Source organism: Haemaphysalis longicornis, unplaced genomic scaffold (assembly GCF_048455015.1).
Source record: "Haemaphysalis longicornis isolate Haplotype H1 unplaced genomic scaffold, Haemaphysalis longicornis Haplotype H1 scaffold_4, whole genome shotgun sequence".
Lineage (NCBI taxonomy): Eukaryota > Metazoa > Arthropoda > Arachnida > Ixodida > Ixodidae > Haemaphysalis > Haemaphysalis longicornis.
This window is the reverse complement of record NW_027526361.1, coordinates 8,209,418-8,221,710: the sequence shown is the minus strand read 5'-3', so window position 1 is coordinate 8,221,710 and position 12,293 is coordinate 8,209,418. Positions and strand designations below refer to the sequence as shown.

At 47.7% G+C, this 12,293-nt stretch overlaps 1 protein-coding gene across 24 annotated transcripts in view; it reads right to left on the bottom strand.

Moving 5' to 3' along the window:
* Positions 1–698: 698 nt before the first annotated feature.
* Positions 699–12,293, bottom strand: part of L(1)g0196 (inositol hexakisphosphate and diphosphoinositol-pentakisphosphate kinase) — a 49,117-nt gene continuing 37,522 nt past the window's right edge. For 15 of the 24 annotated variants that reach the window (XM_077705866.1, XM_077705870.1, XM_077705871.1 and 12 more), the window contains 13 exons: positions 11,173–11,539; positions 10,945–11,059; positions 10,739–10,846; positions 9,727–9,846; positions 9,391–9,528; positions 8,739–8,889; positions 8,456–8,521; positions 7,889–7,999; positions 4,929–5,030; positions 4,796–4,852; positions 4,345–4,434; positions 3,276–3,470; positions 699–1,122 (listed from right to left, as the gene is read on the bottom strand). In XM_077705866.1, the coding sequence (XP_077561992.1) occupies positions 917–1,122; positions 3,276–3,470; positions 4,345–4,434; positions 4,796–4,852; positions 4,929–5,030; positions 7,889–7,999; positions 8,456–8,521; positions 8,739–8,889; positions 9,391–9,528; positions 9,727–9,846; positions 10,739–10,846; positions 10,945–11,059; positions 11,173–11,539 (1,826 nt within the window). In that variant the 3' untranslated portion in view covers positions 699–916. Of the gene's footprint in view, positions 1,123–3,275; positions 3,471–4,344; positions 4,435–4,792; positions 4,886–4,928; positions 5,036–7,888; positions 8,000–8,455; positions 8,522–8,738; positions 8,890–9,390; positions 9,529–9,726; positions 9,847–10,738; positions 10,847–10,944; positions 11,060–11,172; positions 11,540–12,293 lie in introns of those variants that run through there. The other 9 variants (XM_077705877.1, XM_077705881.1, XM_077705876.1 and 6 more) reach the window with 9 other exon arrangements.

Here is a 12,293-nt window from a genome sequence, read left to right as displayed (position 1 = left end):
ATGGGGAGAGGTGGCCTCTGGTCCTAAAAATGCACTCACTGGGCCGATTGGCCACGCAAGAGACCGGACCTCTCTCCTGCACATGTGTTTTGCACTCACGTCCGGTTATTTTTTGCAACAAAATGGCTCCAATCGAGCACTATGAATTAGGAAGCGCCTTTACTACCACTTTGTGCAAGTGCACATAGGAAATGTTACTGATACCTCACCCGCAATCAAACGTAGTGCCCCGCATGTATTCAGAGCCATTCATAAATTAACGAGAGTTTTGCTCAAGTCCAAACTGTGCCTTGAACTAGTAATACAAAAGAAAAAAAAATCATGTAGCAGTGTGGACAAAGCATGGTACAAACCTTTCAATTGATTTCTGCCTGGCACCATATAAAAATTTAAAAAAAATGCTGTCGAACTTACTATGGCCGCCATGCTGAAAAATGTCCTCAAGGGACATAGTCAGTCAGACTGCACAAACCACCTACAAAGTCCCTTCATCTTACCAAACTTGAAATATCTGACACAGCACTGCGTTATCTCTGGCAACACAGCAAGTTTTTGCACTCCGATAAGTGGTCATGCCATAGTCTCACTATTCGTTTCATCAAACTTGCAAGCAATACAAGCGGACAACATGCCTCCCCAGTACGACTACGTACTAATAATCCCTGCACACGTGCTCATGTAAACACACACCACGGGCATTTCCTATACAACTATTTATTCAACAAACCAAAAATATTGTCAAGTGAAAAAAAAAGGAAAAGAGAGAAAGGGACTAAAGAGAAGCTACCTTTCTATTGAGGCAGCATGCTTGAGGCAACTTATAATACAGTTCAGGGTCCCTGCTTTTACAAAAAATAGGTGTTTCTGTCTCGCTTATGTACACAGCTGTGCCAACGCTGTTTGGAGGGGTGAGAAATCAAAGACTGCTGTTGTAGTATCGCGAGTCGTGCGGGGAGGGTGGCGTGCTATAGCTGTTCCGGCTGGTCGTCCCCGACGACTCGGCCGTGCTCGATTCGTTCTCGTTCATCTGGCGCAGTCGTGTCCAGATGTCCAGGGTGGATGACGTCGGCGTCGATGGGCCACTGCTAGACACAAATGATGGTGGCCCGCTCCAGATCATACCTGGAAAGCCCCCAGCAGCTTCTGAGGTTGACTTTCATCGCCTCTCTCCCACATTTTCCCACTAACTGCTCACTCAAAGTGACGGCTCGATGGAATGCAACAAAACAGCTGTTGGAAGGTGCACCTTCACTAACTAGCTGCAAAATGTAAATGCTTTGTTTAACCTGCAAGAAAGCTTCAAAAAAACAAAAAATGCAATGCTGAGCTTGAAATTTGTGATTACAGAAACACAATTACAAATATGCTATAAACTATTCACGGCCCATGCTGTGCTAATATGGACAGCACTGTATGTATTTACAAGAAGTGCAAGTTGAGTAATAAGTTGACTTTTTCTAATATCTGCAGCATGAGATCACCCGAAAATTTGGTATGAAAGTATAAAGTCAGCCACAAAACTGGTCTCCTACCGTTGCCGAAATTGGCAATGTTAACTGTGGAGTTTTTGCACTCATCTCTGTGAATAAGAGCGACCTTGCTTTCTGAACGACAAACAAAGAAAAACACTCTGCTAGTGAATGAGTGAAAAGCTTTTATTTGAGACAGAATGGCTCTTTGCCCTAGCATGGGATTGTTCACATGGAAAACAGAGCTTGTAGACAGGTACTAAGACAAACATTTTATGACTCAGCCACCAGGGACAATTCTAGGAAAAGTACTTACATAAGATTAACCCTTTGAGGGTCATGGCCGTACATGTACGGCATCAGCAAACACTTTCAAAATGGTCGTACATTTTGAAAGTACATGACGTACATTGCTTGTATCTTTAAAAAGCGCGCCTTTTTCGCCAACTTCTCTTGCTTGGCATGTGCTTTCACACTATGAGCTATGGAACTCCTTGCCAGTCGATGCTAGGAGGGCCCAAAGTGTCGGTGAATTCAGACTTGGTGCGGTACAGAGATGTGTGACCAACTGCACTGCACCTCCCCTCACCCGTATATACTACTGTATATATAACTATAACTCCCCTCATCTGTATATATGTTATCATAATCGTTTTCACATGTCCTACATATTGCTAACATACAGCTGAGGAGGCAGCCAGCACTCTGGTGTATGAGCTACTGCCTTTTGGCTGCCTCTGGCTCTCAGCTGTATGGAAGTTATGCCAATAAACTCCTATAAACTCAATTTTTTTTCTTGCGCCGATGGCTCTTCTTTTTATTTTTTTATGATTTACTTCAGCGGCGTGCCGGCTATCGTTTGCACATCCGCTAACAAGGGGGCGAGCTGGGGATTCACCACCTGGCGCCCGGGCGCCTCTCGCTTCCTGCGCCTGCCACAGACCAAGGTCACCTGCGAAACTGATGAGGCGCTTTTCTCCTTTTTTTTTGTATTTTATGAGCGGTGCGCCGTCTAACGCTCCCGCATCCGGCTACGCGCGCGCGCAGCGGCTGGTTTTGGTTTCGTCTTCTGGGCGCTTCCTGCTTTTTGCGCCCGCAAAACTGATGTCTATCTGATTTTGATTCACTAAAAAAGTGCTGGCTTGTTACTCTCTCGTTTTTATTTAGAATTTTTCTTGCGTTACTTATAAATAAACCACATATATGTAACAACATAAATGATTTTTTGTCACTTTATGGTCACCCTAAAAAATTACCATAATTTTTTTCCGAAGTAGATTCATCCGTAGAATTTAACTCAGCAATAAAAAAAAATCGACCCTAGGGGATCGCATTTGGTGAAAAAATTCCGACCCTCAAAGGGTTAATTTTACAGCTGCCCCTACACCAGGCACATGAACCCACCCTAAAGTAACAAGTAGGCCCGACATGCACCAGTACCTTAACAGTGCACTTCCCACAAATTTTGCCCGCATCAAGAGCCACGTTTTTCATTGCTGTGCCCCTTTTCCCTTGCCCTGAAAATCCTCCAGACCATCATAATAGCCACGCAGAGATATATATCTGTCAACACATCAATCATGCAGTCAACACTGGCAAAAGCAAATGCTGACATGTGCCCTAAGGCAGCCAGCACTTCAGGCCAGCCTGTGGGGATTCCAAAACTGCCGGATGGGCCTATGGCAATGATGACTGAAACAGCCCAGCCACACTGCAAAGGTACTTGGAGTGCAAAGGAACGCACACCACCGCCCCACTGGCCCGTTCCCCCCCACAAGAGAAGGGCAGTGAGGAGCAGGGACTCACTGCTGGAGGGGGATGCGACGGGCAGCGCGGAGAACTGGCTGCTGCCGAAGGGGGCTGGGCCCTTGGGAACAGAGCTCAGGAGCAGCCTGTACGTTGCACTAGTCACCTTGCCCAGGAACTGGTCCAACTGATGCAGGGACAGCGCGTTGTGCAGTGTTTCCAAGGGGCGGATCGACGGCACGCTCACCAGGCCATCTGCACAGCAGGGCACGCTCCGTGAAGCAGGGACCGCAACGAGCCTGGGGCTGCAGCATTGCACATCAACGCTTCCCACATGCAGGAAAGTGCAAGACTGCACACGGACCACCGCTGGGGCAAGAGAAGTAACATCACCACCCCCTTGCACGACAGTGCTGCTGGCTGCATGACATACTGCTGTCTCATCAGCTGTCAGCAGCAGCTTGCTCTATGGTTCCAGGCAAAAAGGCTGCCACTTCCCATCAATAAACAGTCTCATGGCTCATTTCTGTCTCGGAAAGCTCCCAGGTTAAGGTCTTCGCTTTTATTAACTTCTGTGAGCATGTGCAGTTGCCTTACAAGCACTGCGGATTCTTATTTTCCATTGGATGCACCAATTGTGCTTTTGGTGGCTCACGCTATGGTGTTATGAACGAGGCAGCTATCCAAAGAGTATGTACAGGAGAGGACACCACAGCAGGCAAAATGAAATACTACACAGGTAAAACCCAGAAGTTGTACACGGAGGTCAAAAGTAAATGATCAAGAAATGCCGGTCAGGGATTTACCAGAAATCGCAATGTTGGCTTATGTCAATAATATCGTGCCAGCTCTAAAGGCATTCGGCAATTGCTCAGTGTGTCAGAATGGACATGAAGGCTGCATCCCTAACTTCACGCTAGAATTTATTCTATGCCTACAAGTAAAGCGTGCTTCCTTATTAAGTGTCAGCCGATGCAGTCGGCAGCATGCGGCATCATCCTGTACACACTAAACTTGCAATGCAAACACCATAATGAACAGTGAAAACAATCTTTTCTGATGCCATGTCAACACCCAATTTTCGTTCATGTGTTGCAGCACTGCTGAATTTGTGCGACCATGTCCTCACCAGCAACAGCAGAGGGAAAGAGGTTTTTCAAGTCTGGGGCGCTGGAGGAGCCGCTGATCACAGCCGTGCTAAACAGGCTCCCCGATGAACCTGGAACAAATGGAGACGCCACTTTCCAACACCTCTGGCACTCGTGCAGAACCACAACAGACTGCACGACAGTCACTGCGTCACGACACGTACAAAAGACAACCTAGAGACTTGCACTGCAAATGCACACTAAGAAAGCCAGGCAAAATAAAAGTTTGTATGGAAATCCCGAACAAAGCTACTCCACAACAATGCAGAACATATTTCCACTACAAACAAAGCAACATCCGTAGCAGGCATCTATAGCCCCATCACCAACATCATAAGATGCAGAGAAACATGCAAAATTTGTACAAGTGGGGCAGCTGAACAACCGGAGCAAGCCCGGACTGCCAGAGCAAAAAGAGGTAAAAGCACTCACCAAAGACCTTTGAGAGGTCGGCAACGCTGCAGATCCTCAGATAGGAGCTCATTTGCCCTGGGACAGAATGACGGTGCCTGTGAAAGCCATCTAGGGCAACAAGCACACGGTCAACCGGGAGAACAGCACACACCTCTCACCAAGTATCCAGAAACGAAGCAGTGCTGAACAGAAGAGGAGGACGAAAGAAAGCCCCGGACATGCACTAGGGTGTCGTCGCTGGACAACGAGCGCCCTGGTCTCGAGACCGAGGGGGGAGGAGAAAAAAAGGGGGAGGAGACAGTCAGCTCTGCCCGCAGGCACCCCAACAGAGTGAAAAGAAGCACCTGACCCCACCTTCCAGGCGTGCGCACCTCTGGCGTGCAGTGAGTGAACGACAAACAATGCTACCAAGAGTACGGAAACCCAGCAAAACGGCACAAACTGAAGACGAGGCCACTCAGGCAACATAAAATGCAGCACACAAAGCTGGGGAAGTGCGCAGGGGAACTTGGAAAGACAAGGACTGCGTCTGTGGTACTACAGCAGTGGTGCCTGGCGCTCTGCTGGACAGCAGGATATGAGGCGAGCAAAAGTTGCAAACAAAGCAAACACCTTGTGAGGCAATCCACAGGCATGAGTTGCACACGCCAACAATACGCGAGGTTGACAGTTATCTTGTACGGTACAATCCTGTGCTTGGTAGTCAAAATGAGATCAATCCACTGTGTTAGACGAGTAAGTTGCTGCATAGAGCTTGAACCTTTGCTTGAACCTGACACATACACAGCCACATAGAAACAGTTCACAAGTGAGGCCACAGGTACTCAGGGGGAAGCAAAATTAATCCGGGACATAATGAACCGACCTCAGTGTTTGAGAAGCCTAAATGGGTGCTTTGGCAAAAACGTAATTCCTATTTTGTGCATGATGCCATTTGGCAGTGCAGAGGTGCCGCATTTTAAGGCAAAAGCAGTAAATGGTCCATTGAGCAAAAAAGCTGGTGTTGGCATTGCACGGTGTCTGTAACGGCTCCTAAATACCCACTGGCTGTGATACGTTCCATAGCGGGTGCAAAGGATCCCCCCAAAAAATAGAACGCCCATTTTCTGCAAATGCTTGTACCTATCAGCCTGCCTGATGTTTCAACTGGCTGCAATGCGACATGTGGCTGCGAATATGTGTATTCATTGGCTTCGAATGAGAATATCTGTTGGCCTAATGCCCACATTGGCTGCCAATTCAACACAAATAAAAGGAGTTCGATTGGACACGCAACAGCTGCTCAGCTGGAGTTAGTTATGCTATGGGGCCCAAGGGGCCAATGTCATAAACCGGTGTTTGCTGCCTGCGGTGCCAAGAGTTTGACAGTGCCTGGCCTATTGTTAGACTTAAACACTTAGGCTACCAAGTGATGAGCATAAATGTAGGCCTGACAAGGGCAAATAGCCAAGACTCTTAGTCACAGTAACTGAGAGGAGGAGGAAAAGACACAAAGGAAAAAGAATGATGATGAGGAGGAGGGGGAGAAGAGCACATGTAGTTTCAGCACGGGCCGCGCTGATCTTCGCACATCTTCCACTGTCTCACCCAGTGGTGCAGCAGTAACCACACTAGAGAAAATGCAGCTGGTCCCAGCTGGTTTACGGTTAAATTCCAGGCTCGGTCCAGTTGGTCCTGGCTACCATTTTCTCTTGGGCAGTGTACCAGGTACTTACATCTGCATGGTGCACAACTGCACCCACAATACTGGAACATCCGTTCAGCTAATTTAATGCTTTCCCCTTTACTTCCCATCGTGCTTAGGTGCCTGGGGTATTTTTTCCCTGGTCATAATTTTATGCTTGGTGCAGTTCTGGAGCAAAAGTCACCCATACCCTAGTGTGTATGAATGTGGTAAATGCTAAGGTAGAAGGTATTTCAAAGACGACGCATGCTTTAACGCAGGAAACTGACAAAAAAAAAATGTGTACCATCATTTCCCAAAATGCCGTCCCATGTGCCACTGACTGACTAATATTGTAAGAGTTAAGCCACAACCTTTGAAGCCAGCACATCACTTTAGTAATGATGCTCGTAAATAAATGGAGCACAGGGTATGCTCATTGGCACAAATGAAAACATGGGTCTGTTGAAACAATTTCGGTGCAAGACCTCACCTTCCCACAGCGGACATACATTGGGTTAGAAAGCACGAATGCGGCTGACTCTTCGAATGTTTCATGTTGAAACAACGAAGCAGCATTTGCAGCAGCAGCAGGCATGCTGGTTAGCAGCAGCCACAAATGAACAAGACACAATTAGCAAGATACTGGCACTGAGAGTATGCGCAAAGTGTAAGAGAAGTTCAGGAAAAGAAAAAAAAAAGAAGCATTTTTGCAATAAATGCTGCTCGTTACAAGAAAACAAACCTACCCTGATCAGTTAACAAATGGGCAGGAAAAAGATGGTAACTTTAAGAGGTGAAAAAAAAAAAAAAAAAGAACAGCCTAAAGAAGAAAGCAAATTTTAGAGAAGTTCCCCAAACTACACCCACAACAATGGCCATGCTAATTTATCGCTAAGGGCTACATGCCGAGGGCTTAAGATGAAAGCAGTGCAACATGCATCCCACAATAAGGCCCATTTTTACGCCTACACCAATAGTGAAATTTTCGAGCCTAATAAACGCAGTGTTAAGCTCCTATTCTCTTAACTGAGGGAAAAAAAAAAAGTTTTTGATGCCACTGTGTCACAGATAAGGAACATGTGAAAAATAAAAAGACACGGTACTGAATCAATGTGGCAAAACAAAAATGCAGAGGAGACAGGTTTTTCCATTTATTGGCACCTCGCGGAGACCAGTATGGCTGAAACACCTCGGTATAAAACAGAATCAATGGCTAACAATTAAAGCACAATTTTTTCACCGAGCATGGTGCCAAGCAATCAGTGGAATTGAAAATAAATGCGAAACTGCAGTTTTAGTGCCCTACAACAGTTGTGTCCCATTCAAGTCAATTTTTTTTTGCATGGGCCTGACACACGCGTTCACTTCACAAACAGACCGTCCGACTACGTCCCTGTGGGGCACAACAGCGGGGAAGACAGCAGCGCGTCACGAGAGCCACTCACCTTTGTCCACCTTTGGAGGCTCTGCGGCATCACTGTCCAGACTCCTTGGTCGCTGGCTGTCGGAGTTGCACCGCATGATTGGGTACAGCTTCAGGCGCTCCTCCCCGGGCGCTAGCCAGGAGCACGCGTGCCAAACAATCACCCATCGTACCACAAATTGCTTCAAACATAGTTTCACACACACACAGAACTGAACTTTTATCGATGCACAAACACAGACAGGCTGCAATTATGAAGCCAACTACAAGATGCAACAAGGTGCACACCTCTTTCTATGCTACATATTACTCCGAAAGTTGTCGCATAGGTAACATTTGACTGTTTGCAAGATACACTAAAACTAAATATTTTTATGCCTCTTACAGGTCTGCGTAAATGGTTAGATGAGCATCGGGAAACAGACATTACGCGACCAATAGAACAAAAGGTTACCAGGTGCTCTCAACCTTACTCCCCTCACTGTTGAGCAGAGGTCTTTCCAGCAAGTGGCCAATGAAAAATGTCCTCACTGACACGAGACAACCACAGAGACACACAATGTTTATAAAGCATGGTCAGACTGTTTACCTTTTGCAGGGGCAACAGTATGGGTAGCTGCAGGTTTGGGAGTGGTGCGGACAGCTTTAGCGTGCACTACAACAAAATACACACAGCTGCAAGTTGCAGCGCAAGTTGCAAAAACAGCATGACGGCACCACGCTATGAAAAGGAACCTGGCTTCCTAGAAACCAAGACCTGCACACTGTCTCCTAGTGAAAGCAACCATCACAAAATGCTTTTACGGATAAAGTTAGTCAGCAAGAAAGCACTCATAAATGAGCAGTTGTGATATGACATCTGGGCATAGTACCTTCCATGGCTTCTCCAGCAGCCATGCATTGCAGCACCTTCCCAATGGGTATCGGCTGCGATGAGAGAAACAGCGGCACAACTGGGACAGAAGTTTCCGGCGGAGATGCGTGTGTTTTGGGGTTGCCGTCTTCCAGGATGGTGGGAGATTCCTGCCGGCAGTGAAAAGACAGCTCTGTATTGACGCGAGATTCGTGGCAAACCAGCAAACAAATAAAAATGTAAGTGACAGCAGAAAATAATGGAACAATTATCTTATAATAATGTTTTCCCTGCTCATTCCCTTCACATTTGTTTCTTCAGTGGTAAGTGCAAGTGGTGATTATCGTTAGAGCAAAATGTTTCCACTGCTAACAATATTTGCTAAGTTCGTTAACAATATGTGCACGCAACAATTATCCCCAGAAAGCAACATTTCCACTGCTGATGCTCTTTATTATAAGCGCAATGTGACAGACTAATAAATAGAAGGAAAAAAAAAGCGAAAATTTTCGGGGACTATTGGGGCACTTATCAGGCTTGCCAAGAGATAGGGAGAAAGAAAAAGGGAGCAGAGGAGGACGGCTCAAGGCCCAGGTGAAAGGCTGCAGGTCACGGTGGCTCCGTGTTTTCCCTTTCTCTCAGAAATGGCCAAGAAAATGACAGACACTTACGTGATCCGACCAGACCTCGTCGTACTTGCCCTCCTCTTCAAGAGTGAGCTCATCCTCTTCCTCCTCAATGCAGCCCGGTTTCTCTCCGCACTCGTGCGAGGCTGCTCCGTGCACGCCCTTTTCCGACAACTTGTCTCTCTGCGGAAAGTTGACAATGTTCGCACTGACTCCAGGTCTGTACTCTAGAACCAGAGCTCAGCTAATTGCTACTCCAAGCAGCCATGCTGGTTTCTCCCAATACTGCCCTTGTTTCAAGCAGAAGAAAACAAGTTACTTCCCGTTCTACGATTGCGCAGCCAGTTGACAACAAAACGGGGAAGCTGATTAAGAGCATACCGGGCCGCTCCGACTTTGAGGGCGGAATCCCGGACCGGGCGGCAGGTTCTTCTGGACACAGCAGACGACACCGGGGCTGAAGTGGAGCTCCACGTGGAAGCGCTCCTCCGACTGCTGGTCCTAAAGAAGCACGCAGGCACCATTTTGCAATGGCAACTACAAATGCATTGCTGACTTTACGGCATGACACAGCTTGCTCTCCCAGCAAGCGCTAAAAAAAGACCCGACCTATCCGTGCTCCAGCATGGAAATGGCCTTGAAGCAGATACTCAAGTCGGAAAAAACCATTCTGCATGCAAGAAAGCTGCAAAGCCGAACGTAAAAGTGTCTGCCACCTGTAATGCTGCCACGGTTGCAAAGAAAGGTTTTGACTGAAGAGTTTTCACCAAGACAAATTCTGGTCTAACAAAATAAATGAAATGAAATTGCCTCACTAGATAACAACCAAACTCGATGTAAACTGATTGATTGATTGTAGGGTTTAACGCACCGACGCAACGCAGGCGATGAGGCGCGCCGTAGTGGAGGGCTCCGGATTAATTTTGACCACCTAGGGATCTTTAACGTGCGCCGAAATCTCGTACACACGGGCATTTTTGCTTTTCGCCTCCATCAGAAAAGCGGCCGCCGCGGCCAGCAATTGAACCCGCGACCTCGTGCTCAGCAGCGCAACGCCTTAGCCACTGAGCCACCGCGGCGGGTTCGATGTAAACTCAATCTTAAGAGGAGCCACAAAGTTTTCAATTACAATGCCTCTTCTTTGCCCTGTCAGCTAATCCTATGCTTGTAAACTCACACTATCAAACTCGACATAATTTAATTTGAGCCTTTCAGATATGTAGCTTGAGAGCCAGTATCTGACATGCTTGACCCAGGATAATGTGAGATATGGTGCCTCTCTCCACTCTTGTGAGCATTCAATGCCATGCCGGCAAAGCGCAAAACCTTGCTGGTTACCTAAGCAGCCTTAAACATAACCCAAAATCCAATTCGGGCCAAGCTTGTACCGTACCTTTGTGGGGTCCTCGTAAAGCATGATGACAATCTGTGTCATGTAATTCAGTTCGGTTACTGCATTCACGTATTCCATGGCTCTGCGCCACTGTTCATCCTTGGTCTCCTGAAGGACAACAAACCAATTAGTGTCAGGCGTCCCAGTGGATCGCCCTTCTGGCAAGCATGCGTGTTCACGCGAGCACCGAGCACAGCACAACTCACATCTAGCAGACCTCCATATCTGAGCACGGTCAGCAAAGAGTGGATGTGGCTTTCGCTGGTGAAGTACAGCCGCGTGCGGACGTGCCGACCAGGCGACGAGACACCGTGTGAGTACCTGCGGGGGGGTGGGGGGGACACCATTTGAAGGTTCCCGCCAACAAGTGTTTGCACGTCACGGGATTCACTGATCGCGGTAGCGGAGAGAGGGAGAGGGAGAGCAGTGCTCACTGCGGGTTGAGCCGGTTGACGCTCTCCGTCTCGTCGGCAGCAGGGTCGATGTTGCGGTGCAGGTCGGCGCGGATCTTCTTGAGCAGCGGCGTGCAGATGCCCAGGCCGATGGTGAGCTTCTCCTGGAGGGTCAGGCCATACTCCTGGGGTATGACAACATCGGCCAGAGCCTTGGCATACAGGTAGAGCTCCTGGGCGTGGGGGAACTGCAGCGTGTGCTGGTTGTGCTGCAGGTCGTACTTGATGCAGTCGTACACGTCCGGGATCTTGCTGATGTCGAACTTGCCGCTCTTCAGCTGGAAGTCCTTCTCCAGCTTGGCCCAGCGGCGCTGCATCAGCTCCCACGTCTCCCCGTGGTACAGCGGGCCTGCCACGGCCATGGTGACAGAGGCAGCAGGTTACTACCATACTCGGGAACAAGTTAAGAACGGCAATAGCTCATATACGGTATCACTCCGCCGAAGCGACGGACCCGGATGTCCATAGCCGCGTGCATTTTGAACGGAGATGCTATGAATGTGTGATATCGTCTGCCTTTCCTCGCGTAGTTTGTCTGCTGTCGCTGCAGTACTTTATAAGCATATTAAGTACAGAAAATTACAGAAACGGCTCGTGCCATCTTCAAAATATTCACAGTAACGCACTCCTTGCGGCGTGCGGAGTAACATCCGGCTGCAGTGACGAGGCACAGCGGCAACTTCCGTTGCTGTTCTTAAGTTGTAACCGAGTATACTGCTGCTGCTGCTGCTGCTGCTACCACCTTGTGTCATATCATATTCTTGCTTGGGGAAACAAAAATGTGTTTTTGGGCGTGAAACTTAGGGCACCACATAGAGACACTACACTACAGATGGCTGTGTATAGAGACCGCTCCTGGGAATGATGCTGCTAGAGTGATGAAGCATAGCATGCACACAGACACAGCGTATACATACAAACATTGGTTTAGAAATGAAACATTTTCATGCAAAGACTATAACGTTACGGTCAGTAGGGAAGCAAGCGCCGTCCTGCTTCCCTACACTGAAATGGACATGAAGTTGATACTATGCTGCATTATAAATATCTTAGTTTTGCATCGGATTACAATGAACATATCATTTTAATGGTGTTTTAAAAAA